At 52.2% G+C, this 16017-nt stretch overlaps 1 protein-coding gene across 2 annotated transcripts in view; it reads right to left on the bottom strand.

Moving 5' to 3' along the window:
* Positions 1 to 16017, bottom strand: part of VPS54 (VPS54 subunit of GARP complex) — a 624042-nt gene that overhangs the window by 339809 nt on the left and 268216 nt on the right. For both annotated transcript variants that reach the window (XM_078649430.1, XM_078649431.1), the window contains exon 12: positions 11628 to 11724. In XM_078649430.1, the coding sequence (XP_078505556.1) occupies positions 11628 to 11724 (97 nt within the window). The remainder of the gene's footprint in view (positions 1 to 11627; positions 11725 to 16017) is intronic.

Raw genomic sequence — 16017 nt, 5'->3', positions numbered from 1 at the left:
AGTTTAATGGTGACAAAAAAAACACAGTTTTCAAGAGTTTCTGGAAATGGAATCGGTTACGTTCAGCTTAGAGCACGAGATGATGGTGTGCCAAAGATCCCAACATCTGAAGATCTTACTCTGTGTCTTAATGACAAACTGATGTCCTATTCAAAATGTGTTGTGGGTCCCTAGAGATTCTGCCCAATATTGCCACGATACAGAAATAAAGAGGAACATTTTTCTTGCCTCAAAATCCAAGGTAACATGCTTGTTTGTCTACTGCCCAGAGACACTGAACCTTGTTTGTTTCTACTGAAATGATGGCCAAGGAGTATGGTTTCACCTAGCCCAAAAGCAGCTGATGTCTTAACTTCCTTTGAATACAATTCAGAGAGCAGTGACCAGATGTTAAACTGTTTGTGAGAATATTAAGCTGAAAAATATAACTAATTTGCCAACTCTTCTGCTGCTCAATGCAATATTTCACCACATGCATGATACAAGGTGTCATTTTCTTAAAATGATGTCACAAGCAAATGACTGAACATAATAAGCGCTATAGGCTGACAAGTGTAGAAGGAAAATACCCACTCCTCTAGGTGAGCACACAAGCTGTGAAAGAAGATAAGTACCCCTACAGTGTGTGTGCACACGTTAAGAGTGGGCAGAATCTGCCCGAGATGGGAGAACGCTAGCTGAAAAGGAAACCTACTGCATTGAGAACACTATGTTAAGGGCTAGAATCCTAGTGCAAAACAGGCGCACCTAGTGAGAGGGAACAGAACTCTTCTGTAGCGTGTGGAGACTGAGTGTGGGGGACCAGAGCTGTAATGCTGTGCCAGAACAAGACCTGTGAAAACACCACTCTTTGCGAGAAACCACTGGCTGTTAGGGTTTAGAAACCCAATGCAGTGCAGAAACATGGAGTATGAGAGGATAGACTCCTTCTGTAGTCAGAAGACACTGGCAGGTAGTGGCTAGAAACCAACTGCATTGCAGAGACATGCACAATGAAATATAGCCCTCATGCTGTGTGAGGACACAGAAACCCTCCATCCGTCTGATGTTGGATGTACAATGTCATACGAGTATCCACAACCCTGCGCAGCCTGTGGCATAGACTCTGCCCTTTAGTATAAAAGAATTATCTGAATTCCTGATCTAGCTCGTCATAGCACTATGCCTTTCAAGCACAATGGGGAGGTTACAAATTCAGATTCCTGAAATCTCAAAGGCCACAATACCAGACACCAGGTGGGCTCACGGTACCTCCCATCGCACAATGGTGCACGCTTCTATAGTAATGGGGCCATTTTTGTTTTGGGCACTGTGCAGGATGTATCACAGCTCAATCAGCCTTCCACCATCTCTCCCATATTAGCTATAACTCTAAGTACCACAGAGAGGTCGAACAACTCCTGGTCCAACGCCAGTGTATACCCAAAGATTTCACAGAACATGATACTCCTACCCTATAAATGAAGATAAGGAACAACTTCAGAGGTCTAGTTATCCTTTATTTTCAACAAGCATAATCAATGCAAAAGAGTGAAAATACCATTTCCTCCTACGATATTCATGAAGATACACATGCTGTAGTAAAAACATTCAGAAAAATCCTACTATTGAAATATCTACTTTATTTTTGCTATATTTATCATCTTAATGTATCTCCTCACCTTTACAATGCACTACTTAAACCCTTTTCTATTACATAACTTATACTATGTGAAATCATAGCATTCATAACAACACTTATGACATCTCATATGACAATTTGTGAGATCACTTTACATTGTAGAGTGGCGAAGAGTAGTTCGTGAAGTCTGGTGAGCGACTTGACAACACTGTTTACGGAGGTGGACACGTTATAGTAATTTGAAGGTAGTGTGTAAATTACAAATTAAGATATAACTCAAACTTTAGAATTTTTAATGTGTGCATACTTCAAGTTGGGTATGTATAGAAAGAATATATAAATTTAGTGATTTGTAGGTGTTGAGTAAATTATAAATGCAAGGTAGAACTAGAACTTTAGAATTTCAAATTTTGTATACTTTATGTTTGGTTTGTATAAAAAGAATAAAGATTTCCTAACTATAATTAAGGTTTCCAGTTTATAGGTTTTTCTGATTTTTACAGATAAATACAGATAGAAAACAGTCTATGTCCGGTCTGTATTTATTTTGAAAAGCAGAAAAATACAGAAAATTGTGCTTCTTGCGAGTCACTCCTTGTTATTCCTCGTGAATTCAGGACCAACTGTTAAGGAGGTAGATGACTAGGGGATTCAAAAACAGGAAGAGAATCCCTTTAACGTAGGCATATGTTAACATATATTTGTATATAATGCTAATATTTACCCGTCTGTGTAGTGTTTTGTTATAATTGGCTGCTTAATTTTCTAAAACGTGACAGGCAACAAAGTGTGAGTGCATGTTTATCAGTTAAATAAATGTGGAAATATACAATTTTACGACTCCATTTATCCTCAAAACATAAAATAAATATGGATGAATACAGACTAAAATTTTTTTTTTTTTTTAAATACCATAAAACAGGGAGCTCTAATTAGAACTACGTTTGTTTTGACATTTGCTTTTTTCATTGAATTTAATTTTTTTAAATGTTTTAATAAAACAGTGTTTTAAACAGAGCAGTGGAGTGTCATCATGTGGAGTGTTAAGAGTAGTGGAGGACAATGTTGTACATTGCAGTGTCGTAGAGTGTGGTGTTCTACAGGGAGTGGTGTAGAGTAGAGTGGAGTGGAGTTGAGTGGAGTTGAGTGGAGTGGAGTGGTGCAGAGTGGAGTGGTGCAGAGTGGAGTGGTGCAGAGTGGAGTGGTGCAGAGTGGAGTGGTGCAGAGTGGAGTGGTGCAGAGTGGAGTGGTGCAGAGTGGCGAAGAGTGGCGTGGCGAAGAGTGGCGTGGCGAAGAGTGGCGTGGCGAAGAGTGGCGTGGCGAAGAGTGGCGTGGCGAAGAGTGGCGTGGCGAAGAGTGGCGTGGCGAAGAGTGGCGTGGCGAAGAGTGGCGTGGCGAAGAGTGGCGTGGCGAGGCACAGAGTGGCGTGGCACAGAGTGGCGTGGCACAGAGTGGCGTGGCACAGAGTGGCATGGCACAGAGTGGCATGGCACAGAGTGGCGTGGCACAGAGTGGAATGGCACAGAGTGGAATGGCACAGAGTGGAATGGCACAGAGTGGAATGGCACAGAGTGGAATGGCACAGAGTGGAGTGGCGTGAAGTTGTGCAGAGTAGAGTGGCGCTGAGTGGCGTGGAGTGGAGCGGCGCAGAGTGGAGCGGCGCAGAGTGGAGTGGCGCAGAGTGGAGTGGCGCAGAGTGGAGTGGCGCAGAGTGGAGTGGCGCAGAGTGGAGTGGAGCGGCGCAGAGTGGAGTGGAGCGGCGCAGAGTGGAGTGGAGCGGCGCAGAGTGGAGTGGAGCGGCGCAGAGTGGAGCGGCGCAGAGTGGAGCGGCGCAGAGTGGAGTGGAGCGGCGCAGAGTGGAGTGGAGCGGCGCAGAGTGGAGTGGAGCGGCGCAGAGTGGAGTGGAGCGGCGCAGAGTGGAGCGGCGCAGAGTGGAGCGGCGCAGAGTGGAGTGGAGCGGCGCAGAGTGGAGTGGAGCGGCGCAGAGTGGAGTGGAGCGGCGCAGAGTGGAGTGGAGCGGCGCAGAGTGGAGTGGAGCGGCGCAGAGTGGAGTGGAGCGGCGCAGAGTGGAGTGGAGCGGCGCAGAGTGGAGTGGAGCGGCGCAGAGTGGAGTGGAGCGGCGCAGAGTGGAGTGGAGCGGCGCAGAGTGGAGTGGAGCGGCGCAGAGTGGAGTGGAGCGGCGCAGAGTGGAGTGGAGCGGCGCAGAGTGGAGTGGAGCGGCGCAGAGTGGAGTGGAGCGGCGTGGAGTGGAGCGGCGCAGAGTGGAGTGGAGCGGCGCAGAGTGGAGTGGAGCGGCGCGGAGTGGAGCGGCGCAGAGTGGAGTGGAGCGGCGCAGAGTGGAGTGGAGCGGCGCAGAGTGGAGTGGAGCGGCGCAGAGTGGAGTGGAGCGGCGCAGAGTGGAGTGGAGCGGCGCAGAGTGGAGTGGAGCGGCGCAGAGTGGAGTGGAGAGAGGAGTGGAGCGGAGTGGAGCGGCGTGGAGTGGAGCGGCGTGGAGTGGAGCGGCATGGAGTGGAGCGGCGTGGAGTGGAGCGGCGAGAGTGGAGTGGAGCGGCGCAGAGTGGAGTGGAGCGGCGCAGAGTGGAGTGTGGAGTGGAGTGGAGTGGAGCGGAGTTGAGTGGAGCGGCGTGGAGTGGAGCGGCGTGGAGTGGAGCGGAGTGGAGCGGCGTGGAGTGGAGCGGCGTGGAGTGGAGCGGCGTGGAGTGGAGCGGCGTGGAGTGGAGCGGCGCAGAGTGGAGCGGCGCAGAGTGGAGCGGCGCAGAGTGGAGTGGAGCGGCGCAGAGTGGAGTGGAGCGGCGAAGAGTGGAGTGGAGCGGAGCGGCGTGGAGTGGAGCGGCGCAGAGTGGAGCGGCGCAGAGTGGAGTGGAGTGGCGCAGAGTGGAGTGGCGCAGAGTGGAGCGGCGCAGAGTGGAGTGGAGCGGCGCAGAGTGGAGTGGAGCGGCGCAGAGTGGAGTGGAGCGGCGCAGAGTGGAGTGGAGCGGCGCAGAGTGGAGTGGAGCGGCGCAGAGTGGAGTGGAGCGGCGCAGAGTGGAGTGGAGCGGCGCAGAGTGGAGTGGAGAGAGGAGTGGAGCGGAGTGGAGCGGCGTGGAGTGGAGCGGCGTGGAGTGGAGCGGCATGGAGTGGAGCGGCGTGGAGTGGAGCGGCGTGGAGTGGAGCGGCGAGAGTGGAGTGGAGCGGCGCAGAGTGGAGTGGAGCGGCGCAGAGTGGAGTGTGGAGTGGAGTGGAGTGGAGCGGAGTTGAGTGGAGCGGCGTGGAGTGGAGTGGAGCGGCGTGGAGTGGAGCGGAGTGGAGCGGCGTGGAGTGGAGCGGCGTGGAGTGGAGCGGCGTGGAGTGGAGCGGCGTGGAGTGGCGCGGCGCAGAGTGGAGCGGCGCAGAGTGGAGCGGCGCAGAGTGGAGTGGAGCGGCGCAGAGTGGAGTGGAGCGGCGAAGAGTGGAGTGGAGCGGAGCGGCGTGGAGTGGAGCGGCGCAGAGTGGAGCGGCGCAGAGTGGAGTGGAGTGGCGCAGAGTGGAGTGGCGCAGAGTGGAGCGGCGCAGAGTGGAGCGGCGCAGAGTGGAGCGGCGCAGAGTGGAGCGGCGCAGAGTGGAGCGGCGCAGAGTGGAGTGGCGCAGAGTGGAGCGGCGCAGAGTGGAGTGGCGCAGAGTGGAGCGGCGCAGAGTGGAGCGGAGCGGCGCAGAGTGGAGCGGCGCAGAGTGGAGTGGCGCAGAGCGGCGTAGAGTGGAGCGGCGCAGAGCGGCGTGGAGTGGAGCGGCGCAGAGTGGAGCGGCGCAGAGTGGAGCGGCGCAGAGTGGAGTGGAGTGGCGCAGAGTGGAGTGGCGCAGAGTGGAGCGGCGCAGAGTGGAGCGGCGCAGAGTGGAGTGGAGCGGCGCAGAGTGGAGTGGAGCGGCGCAGAGTGGAGTGGAGCGGCGCAGAGTGGAGCGGCGCAGAGTGGAGTGGAGCGGCGCAGAGTGGAGTGGAGCGGCGCAGAGTGGAGTGGAGCGGCGCAGAGTGGAGTGGAGCGGAGTGGAGCGGCGTGGAGTGGAGCGGCGTGGAGTGGAGCGGCGTGGAGTGGAGCGGCGTGGAGTGGAGCGGCGTGGAGCGGCGTGGAGTGGAGCGGCGTGGAGTGGAGCGGCGCAGAGTGGAGTGGAGCGGCGCAGAGTGGAGTGGAGCGGCGCAGAGTGGAGTGGAGCGGCGCAGAGTGGAGTGGAGCGGCGCAGAGTGGAGTGGAGCGGCGCAGAGTGGAGTGTGGAGTGGAGTGGAGTGGAGCGGAGTTGAGTGGAGCGGCGTGGAGTGGAGCGGCGTGGAGTGGAGCGGCGTGGAGTGGAGCGGCGTGGAGTGGAGCGGCGTGGAGTGGAGCGGCGTGGAGTGGAGCGGCGTGGAGTGGAGCGGCGTGGAGTGGAGCGGCGTGGAGTGGAGTGGAGCGGAGTGGAGCGGCGTGGAGTGGAGCAGCGTGGAGTGGAGCGGCGTGGAGTGGAGCGGAGTGGAGTGGAGCGGAGTGGAGCGGCGTGGAGTGGAGCGGCGTGGAGTGGAGCGGCGTGGAGTGGAGCGGCGTGGAGTGGAGCGGCGCAGAGTGGAGTGGAGCGGCGCAGAGTGGAGTGGAGCGGCGCAGAGTGGAGTGGAGCGGCGCAGAGTGGAGTGGAGCGGCGCAGAGTGGAGTGGAGCGGCGCAGAGTGGAGTGGAGCGGCGCAGAGTGGAGTGGAGCGGCGCAGAGTGGAGTGGAGCGGCGCAGAGTGGAGTGGAGCGGAGTGGAGCGGCGTGGAGTGGAGCGGCGTGGAGTGGAGCGGCGTGGAGTGGAGCGGCGTGGAGTGGAGCGGCGTGGAGTGGAGTGGAGCGGCGTGGAGTGGAGTGGAGCGGCGTGGAGTGGAGCGGCGTGGAGTGGAGCGGCGTGGAGTGGAGCAGCGTGGAGCGGCGTGGAGTGGAGCGGAGTGGAGCGGCGTGGAGTGGAGCGGCGTGGAGTGGAGCGGAGTGGAGCGGCGTGGAGTGGAGCAGCGTGGAGCGGCGTGGAGTGGAGCGGCGTGGAGTGGAGCGGCGCAGAGTGGAGTGGAGCGGCGCAGAGTGGAGTGTGGAGTGGAGTGGAGTGGAGCGGAGTTGAGTGGAGCGGCGTGGAGTGGAGCGGCGTGGAGTGGAGCGGCGTGGAGTGGAGCGGCGTGGAGTGGAGCGGCGCAGAGTGGAGTGGAGTGGCGCAGAGTGGAGTGGCGCAGAGTGGAGCGGCGCAGAGTGGAGCGGCGCAGAGTGGAGCCGCGCAGAGTGGAGCGGCGCAGAGTGGAGTGGAGCGGCGCAGAGTGGAGTGGAGCGGCGCAGAGTGGAGTGGAGCGGCGCAGAGTGGAGTGGAGCGGCGCAGAGTGGAGTGGAGCGGCGCAGAGTGGAGTGGAGCGGCGCAGAGTGGAGTGGAGCGGCGCAGAGTGGAGTGGAGCGGCGTGGAGTGGAGCGGCGCAGAGTGGAGTGGAGCGGCGCAGAGTGGAGTGGAGCGGCGCAGAGTGGAGTGGAGCGGAGTGGAGCGGCGTGGAGTGGAGCGGCGTGGAGTGGAGCGGCGTGGAGTGGAGCGGCGTGGAGTGGAGCGGCGTGGAGTGGAGCGGCGTGGAGTGGAGCGGCACAGAGTGGAGCGGCACAGAGTGGAGTGGAGCGGCGCAGAGTGGAGTGGAGCGGCGCAGAGTGGAGTGGAGCAGTGTGGAGTGGAGTGGAGTGGAGCGGAGTTGAGTGGAGCGGCGTGGAGTGGAGCGGCGTGGAGTGGAGCGGCGTGGAGCGGCGTGGAGTGGAGCGGCGTGGAGTGGAGCGGCGTGGAGTGGAGCGGCGTGGAGTGGAGCGGCGTGGAGTGGAGCGGCGTGGAGTGGAGCGGCGTGGAGTGGAGTGGAGCGGAGTGGAGCGGCGTGGAGTGGAGCAGCGTGGAGTGGAGCGGCGTGGAGTGGAGCGGAGTGGAGCGGCGTGGAGTGGAGCGGCGTGGAGTGGAGCGGCGTGGAGTGGAGCGGCGTGGAGTGGAGCGGCGTGGAGCGGCGTGGAGTGGAGCGGCGTGGAGTGGAGCGGCGCAGAGTGGAGTGGAGCGGCGCAGAGTGGAGTGGAGCGGCGCAGAGTGGAGTGTGGAGTGGAGTGGAGTGGAGCGGAGTTGAGTGGAGCGGCGTGGAGCGGCGTGGAGTGGAGCGGCGTGGAGTGGAGCGGCGTGGAGCGGCGCAGAGTGGAGCGGCGCAGAGTGGTGGAGCGGCGCAGAGTGGTGGAGCGGCGCAGAGTGGTGGAGCGGCGCAGAGTGGTGGAGCGGCGCAGAGTGGTGGAGCGGCGCAGAGTGGTGGAGCGGCGCAGAGTGGTGGAGCGGCGCAGAGTGGTGGAGCGGCGCAGAGTGGTGGAGCGGCGCAGAGTGGTGGAGCGGCGCAGAGTGGAGCGGCGCAGAGTGGAGCGGCGCAGAGTGGAGCGGCGCAGAGTGGAGCGGCGCAGAGTGGAGAGGTGCAGAGTGGAGTGGTGCAGAGTGGAGTGGTGCAGAGTGGAGTGGTGCAGAGTGGAGCGGCGCAGAGTGGAGCGGCGCAGGGTGGAGCGGCGCAGGGTGGAGCGGCGCAGGGTGGAGCGGCGCAGGGTGGAGCGGCGCTGGGTGGAGCGGCGCAGGGTGGAGCGGCGGTGGAGCGGCGCAGGGTGGAGCGGCGTAGGGTGGAGCGGCGCAGGGTGGAATTGCACAGAGTAGAACACGTAGAGTGGAGTGGCGTGGAGTGGTGTTGAGAGAAATAGCGTAAAGTAGAGGGGCACACAGTGGAATGCCGTTGAGTGGGGGTGTGAAGAGGGGCACACAGTCGAGTGGCAGAGTGGAATAGCATAGGTTAGAATGGAGTACAGTTGAGGTGCAAAGAGTGGAGTGGCGTACAGTAGAGTGGAGTGGCGTACTGTAAAGTGGGGTGGCGTACAGTAAAGTGGGGTGACATGGAGTGTGCTACAGTGGAGTGGACTGTCAGAGTAGAGTGGCGTGTTGTGCAGGAATTGTTGTTGAAGTGTTGAGACAAAATCACAACATAAAACCCCAAACAATCAGGGACCAAGTCGGAGGTATACACGGGTAGACAGCGTCCACCCACTATTTTCACAGGGTAGACGCTGTCCACCCTGCTAAGATGTTTTTTTCCACTGATAGATGTTTGACCAATTTCTTTAGTACAGGGTGACCAGATATGAAAAACTAAAAAAACAGGATATATCCTAGGTATGAAAGTAGAACCATAGTTTATCAAAATTTCTCGCTGAGCACTCAAATGAAGTTATCCTTATTTCAGAGTTCAATAAACTGTGATTATAATTTCAAGTCCATTTCCAGTCCATTTCCAAGTTAGACACTAGAATTCTTAAGTAAACGTGATGTTGATCCTCTTTAATTAAAGGCTCCAAATTTTCACAATTCATAACACACTCTGCAGCCAACACGTGTTTCGTTGGGCATCAATCATATGCCTAATCAACTTTCTCAGGGCTATAGTCAGTAATTCTTCATTTCTATTTTGTCTCTTAATAGTAGGAATTCATAGGGGTTGAGTCTGTATCCAAGTTATCAACTTCCCTTGATTGTCAACCTCCAATCTCACTTCTCAATGTACTCGTACTTCTAGTATCACCGCTACCAGTATCCAGTATTTCGGCACAGTCCTTCCGTATTCGGGTCGCTGGCCAGCGACCCGAATACGGAAGGACTGTGCCGAGGAAGTTGATTAGGCATATGATTGATGCCCAACGAAACACGTGTTGGCTGCAGAGTGTGTTATGAATTGTGAAAATTTGGAGCCTTTAATTAAAGAGGATCAACATCACGTTTACTTAAGAATTCTGGTGTCTAACTTGGAAATGGACTGAAAATGGACTTGAAATTATAATTACAATGGATTGAACTCTGAAATAAGGATAACTTCATTTGAGTGCTCAGCGAGAAATTTTGATTTTCAATACCAAGAGCTTTTGCTCAAGGGAATCTGGGGGAGTGAGGTGACCTTCCCTACCTTGCTTTTGAGCACCTGTTGTGATTTGTATAATTTAACTTAAGCCAAATTTTTGCAGTGCGCCCTTTACCCTGTTACCTCAATTTCTTTGTATAGAACCATAGTTTGGTAGTGACTGTGAGGCACAGAATAACTTAACTAGCAGCACAAACCACTACAGGAAACAGACTACATAGGGGGACAAAAAATGTTGACATGCAGTATCGCATTTATTAGTTAAACTGCTTCATTGTGAGTTTTGCTAACCAAATCTTTGCATGTCATTTTCCTCTTTGCTTTCTCCGTTCTCTTTCAAATCTGGGACATATAGCATATTGCAGACATCTGCCACAACAGATCACGAAAAAACATGAATAATCTGCGATGCCTTCCCGTCCTACTTCTGCATCAACTACAGCAAATTCCTCCCTACCTGTGTGCTGAGCTTAGGTGAGGAAAGAGGATTATCCACCTACCCTCCTTCTGTAGGTCGATTTTTAGAATTGCAGGTTCCTTCATGACTGGGTAGGCTAAAGCATCACAATGATGTCAACAAGATTTTTAGAAGCGTAAGGAAAGGAGTAATACACCTTTTTAATTAGTTTACTCTTGTGACTGGAATGAGATAAGTGCTCTGAGGAAAATACCTTCATCACCTAAGTCAATGACAGATCGCATGTTATAGCATGAAACCCCTGAACCCCAACATGTGCCATTCGCTTCTGATTTTCCAAAGTCTTGATTTCCCTTGAACCCCAACATGTGCCATTCGCTTCTGATTTTCCAAAGTCTTGATTTTTTTTTTATAAAGCACCAATAGGACCCTAGTGACCTTTCCTAAATTAAGTTCCACCCTCATTTCAAACTCCATAAATCTCAAGTGGCTTTCTAGCTGTTGCACGGTCACCCACATCTCTTGCCATGCAGACTTCACTACAGCCACTTTGCACTCCACAAGCTTTAAGGGCGAATCCACTACCATCAACTCTTTCTCACGATCTTTTGCAGTGCTGCCATATCTTCACCTTGACCCTTCACCTGGTTCCATACAACTGTGTCTGTATTCTATCTAGTTCATTGTTTCCACTGTATTTATCCTGGAGCATCCTCTGCAAATCAAAGTAACCATTCACCAAGATCAAATAAGTAGACTATATATACGCCGGTCCCGGTTCTGCCAGAGCCCACAAGCTTCAGTTGTAAAGGGCTCAGCTTGCCTTTAGTAAAGACACACTAACACATCAAGCAATTAAAGCTCACCCCTCTCCATGGTGGAGCTGGTGCTTATGGCAGTGGTCTCTGAATTTGTCTCCCCTGGCAGGAGCTGGATCTTCTACCAATGAATACATTGTTGCTTGGGATTCACTGTTCTTTACTGCGGCATCACACACTGCACCCTGTCTCCAACCCTGAAACCATCAACCTATGGCAAAAAGGCAGCTCCCAGATGCTTGGCTACAGGAGTAGCCCTCAGATTCTAAAGAAAAGTGGCCTCTACACACTGATATAACAGCGTAGCATAGTCTCTTACGAGAGGAACAGAGGTAAAGAAAAAGCAGTATGTCCCACATTTCATACCAGTAACCTCCATTACACTAAGACTTACTCTTCCTTGACAACCCCTCCTTTACTCCCAGTGGTTTCTGGTGATCTTGCTGAGGCAGTTGTGCCTTTGGAAGGTGTCAGTAAATAGGAATTCACCCACCCCTGTGGGTAAGAGTTTAAAAAAGGTTTTTTTTTTTTTTTAAAGAGAAATGTAATGGAAAAAAATAATAGAAAGGTGCCTGTTTTGTTGGACTGTAAGTGGGAAAAGAAGAATTCACTATAACAAAGATAATCAGAACGTCTGCTTAATCTTGAATGTGGAACACAACTGTTTTAATGCATAAACATTGGTCTGTACATACAAAGCTGTGAAAGATTACACCAATATTGTTATTTTTATATATTGAGTTTTATGTTCGATCACAAATGCAAAACATTTATAAACTATCCATATATGCAACACAAACAGAAGAAACATTAGATGCAAGAGTAGTTCGAGATACGTCTAAAAGCACAACTGCTGAATTAGTTAAAACAAATAAAAACATACCTTCACCCGTTGAAGGAATACAGTAAACTTAGAAAAAATATTTTGCATTAGATCAAACCAATGTGGGAAGTTCATCATTCGCATCTGATCAGCAAGGCTGCAGAAAGAAAAGTATTTTTAATAAAAAGCAAATGTATTTTAATATAATTACTAATTCCATTAAAAAACACAATGAGCACCTCAAGGCGGGGAATCCAACAGTTTTTGAGTTGATTTTCTTACAGTGCATTCTTATTTACAGATCTTCTGATGTCTTAGTTGGACAGTAATATCTACTGTAGATACCAAGAAGGACCATTGTAATTACTTTGAAATAAACATGCATTGGAACATTCAGCCTGTGCCAAGGCAATCCACTCAATCTCTCTTTCTGCTAGAGACTATCATTCTGCAGATTCCTCACCTTTTGAATATTCCCCAGACGTCAGACTGGATCCCAAAACTCTTTTGCAGTACCCCACAGTACCAGTACCTTGGTGCACCGTCAGGTGGCGCCATGCCATTCTGCACTGACACTATTCAGATCTGGAAAAGAAATCCGGAGCACGAACAGGAACAGTGCGAGGATCAGCGAGGAATTCCAGCTAGATAGAGTCTCTACCGGAACGAGAGCTACTCTGTTAAAAGCTTTGGACACCGCCAAACCGGAGAACTTTCGCCCCATATCTCTCTTGCCATGGGTGTCTAAGATCTCGGAGGCCTACATTAATTCAATTCGGACAGGTTTCCTGGAAAATAACAACACATTAGACCCCTCTCAGAATGGCTTCCGCCCGGGTCACAGCACGGAGTCTGCTCTCCTAGCTGTGACCGAACATCTGCGGGTAGCATTAGATGTTGGACGCACTTCGGCGCTGATTTTATTAGATCTTAGTGCCGCGTTCGACACGGTCTCCCACCAGATCCTGCTGCTACGATTGGAGGAGGCTGGCATTGTGGGCTCAAACTGGATTGGTTCGCCTCTTTTCTTTCCGAGATCACCTTCCAGGTGACGGCCCCCTTTTTGCCTCCCCGACTCATACTATCAAACAAGGGGTGCCACAGAGGGCTCAGCATTGAGCCCAACGCTATTCAACCTGTATGTCCAACCATTAGCAGCTGTGGCCAGGAGCAGAGGGCTTCCAGTAGTATCATATGCTGATGATACATAGTTGGTAGTAACACTCTCTGACGATTCCATGCAGGATGCTCGTAAGTTTCGGAGCGATCTTTCAGCTGTTGCTGAGTGGATGACTGTCAACTGCCTCCAGCTGAACAACAGCAAGTCTAAGGTTCTGCTGGTAGGAAGAGACTCAGAATTGTGGAGCGAGCACTGGTGGCCTGCAACGCTGGGTTGTGCACCCGCCCCCAAACAGGTGTCTGGGTTGACTCGGTCCTCAGTTTTCAGGTCCAAACCAAAAGAGTGCGGGGACCTGCTTTGGACTACTGCGGGGGCTCAAACAGCTGCTGGGTTTCTTTGATCCTTCTATCCGGCAAGTTATCATCCAGGCCTGCGCTGGGACGCACATTTTGCTAGGGAAGCTGTGTGCTATATTAAACTCAGAACATAACATTACATAACAATGTGAATTCTAGGCAGTAGCGAACCAATTGAGCCAAGGTTCCCACAATTCACGGAAGAGGCCTTGTGCTACCTGTGGGTGAAACAGCCTACAGGTGAGTTTCTGCCCTGGCATTCCCAGGAGGTGCAGCCATTTCCAGTACCGCAATGCCTCCGGGGGTCGGAGACCCTACCCCACCCTGTATGTTGCAATACCACATGACAGTGGTGTTGACCCTGAGCACCTGAACCAGCCTCCCCTTGTTGGACAGGAGGAAGGCTTTCAGTACCAAGCGGTTGGCATTAGCTGCAGAAGGCTGATGTGGATCCAGGACTCTGCTGGAGACCAGAGGCCTCTGATCTCCACCTCTCACAGATGGCTGTCCGAACCCAGAGGCAATGCATTATTAACCAGTCATTTCTGGGTGGCATAGAGAGAGGAATCTGTTGCTGACTCAATTACGGTCAAGCAACCACCACAGCAGTTCTTTTGCAGTCTCTTCCAAAATCTGAATGTGGGCAAAGAGGTCACTTTGATGTTGGGCCTACCGGGACTTCAGATCCCACTGCAGAGCCCGCTTATGCTACCTGGCATGCTCGACCAGCAAGATGCCGGAGGCCACAAAGACCAGCTGCCTCATAGTCGAGGCTGAAATATAGGAAACATATCCTGAATGCTCTGGACTCTTTTTCCCAGGGGAATGGCACAAAACTGAAATGTGTCAAGAATGGTTCTGAGGAAAGGGACCATCTGAGAAGGAGTCAGGCATGACTTCAGCATGCGCACAGTGAACCTGAAGGATGACAGAAGGTTCGCCAGATTCAGAAGGTGGTGGAGGACAGCCAGTCAGAAGTAGGTGAAGAGTGGCACCCCTGACCTGCTTAGAAGTGCTACTTCCACCGCCATCACTTTCATCAACACCACAGGTGCATTGGTGAGACTAAAGGGGAGCACCACAAACTGAAAAGGCTCCTGCCGCACTACAAATCAGAGGTAGCGCTGGAAGGCATGCAGGACGGGAATACGAAAATAGGCATCCTGCAGGCCTAACATCACAATCTGGTCTCCAGAATCGATGGGCAGATAAAATCTGGGCCAGGGTGAGCATTTTGAATTTCTCCTTCCGGAGAAAGGAATTGAGAAGGCACAGGTCTAAAATAGACTGAAGGCTTAATCTTTCTTGGGCACTAGAAAGTAATGGGAATAACAACCACGCCCTACTTTTGACACTGGCACCCTCTTGAGTCCCTTTGGCCAAAAGGGCTTACATTTCCTGTCGCAAAATGCAGAGATGGTCCTCCGTTAAGTAGCTGGGGGATGGAGCAAGGTGCAGCAGGCAAGAGCGGAAGAGTAAGGGGCATCCCCTGTCAACGACCTGTAGAACCCACCTGTCTGATGTTATTGCCTAATTAATCAATAGGAGTATAGGGGGAAAGACGGTAAGGCCGCCCCCCACTCAAACCACTGTAAACAAAATACGCCTTACCTAAATTCAATACATCCAACTTTATAGACCAACAGGGATAATCTGATGCACCATCTAGATCATCCTAAGTGTGTTAAATAACACTAATCTCGTGGGTCAAGGATGTGGCTTTAAAGAAAGAATAGATACAGGTTCCCACAACCACCAGGAAAAATGTGTGAAAACAGAGAGAGTGCCTCACAGACGTAACTCCCGAGGGGGTTCCTGGTTAACAGTACCCAGTATACCCACTTATCATCGGTCACTCTCTCTGTGTGCAGTGTGTAAAAATGACCAACAAAGAACAACAACCAAGTGTATAAATAATAATGGTGGTATGTACAAATTAGCTAATACCAGAATGCACAAAGGAGTGTACCAGTGCACCTCTAACCCCAACAAAAATCAATAAACCAGTGTATAAAGTGCAACCAAAGTCGGTTAAAAACGATTTATGGTAAGGGTTGCTAGCTCTCGATCTTTATTCTGGTGCTGCAAACCTTCCAAATTAAAAATGGATTTTCATATACCATGCAAATTCAAAGTGCCGACATGTTTCATTGCTCTTATTTCAGCAATTTCATCAGGGCAGTGTGGAAGCGCCGGAGGGACGCGGCTCAACGGGCTTGAGTTGTTATACCAAGTTACCGAAGGACACATGATCGGAGGACACGGGGTCCCGTGTATGGTTGCCGGTACGTCCGATGTGGCAATCATAAGGTCCAATACATATATAAGTGTGATGATTATGAACCAAGAACCCAAGACTGCCCTGATGAAATTGCTGAAATAAGAGCAATGAAACATGTCGGCACTTTGAATTTGCATGGTATATGAAAATCCATTTTTAATTTGGAAGGTTTGCAGCACCAGAATAAAGATTGAGAGCTTTAAAGCCACATCCTTGACCCACGAGATTAGTGTTATTTAACACACTTAGGATGATCTAGATGGTGCATCAGATTATCCCTGTTGGTCTATAAAGTTGGATGTATTGAATTTAGGTAAGGCGTATTTTGTTTACACTGATGTTATTGCCTGCCAACCCAGGAACGATTGGTGGATTCTGCCTCCCACTGGTTGTATGTGTTCCCAAAGAAGTTTGGCAGGTAGGGCTGCAGGGAGAGCGGTAGACTGAGCGGCCAATGACCTTGGTCCCCACCACGAAACTACTGGGTTCCATTTTTAAGGCTGGACAGGCTAGCAGTTTGGGGCACCTATAACAAATCCACGAAATAAGCAAGAGAATTGGTGCAGTTGGTGAGGTGGGGTGGCAGGCACAGATAGCGTGCAGTGGCCTTGCTCTCTTTAAAATGCACTAGAGTGGAATCAGCCTGGTCTTTAAACAGGAGAGTCTCGTAAAAGGCATGACCATCAGGGAAGA

The sequence above is a fragment of the Lissotriton helveticus genome, chromosome 6, assembly GCF_964261635.1.
Source record: "Lissotriton helveticus chromosome 6, aLisHel1.1, whole genome shotgun sequence".
Lineage (NCBI taxonomy): Eukaryota > Metazoa > Chordata > Amphibia > Caudata > Salamandridae > Lissotriton > Lissotriton helveticus.
The sequence above is the reverse complement of the archived record's forward strand: the minus strand, read 5'-3'. Positions and strand labels throughout refer to the sequence as shown.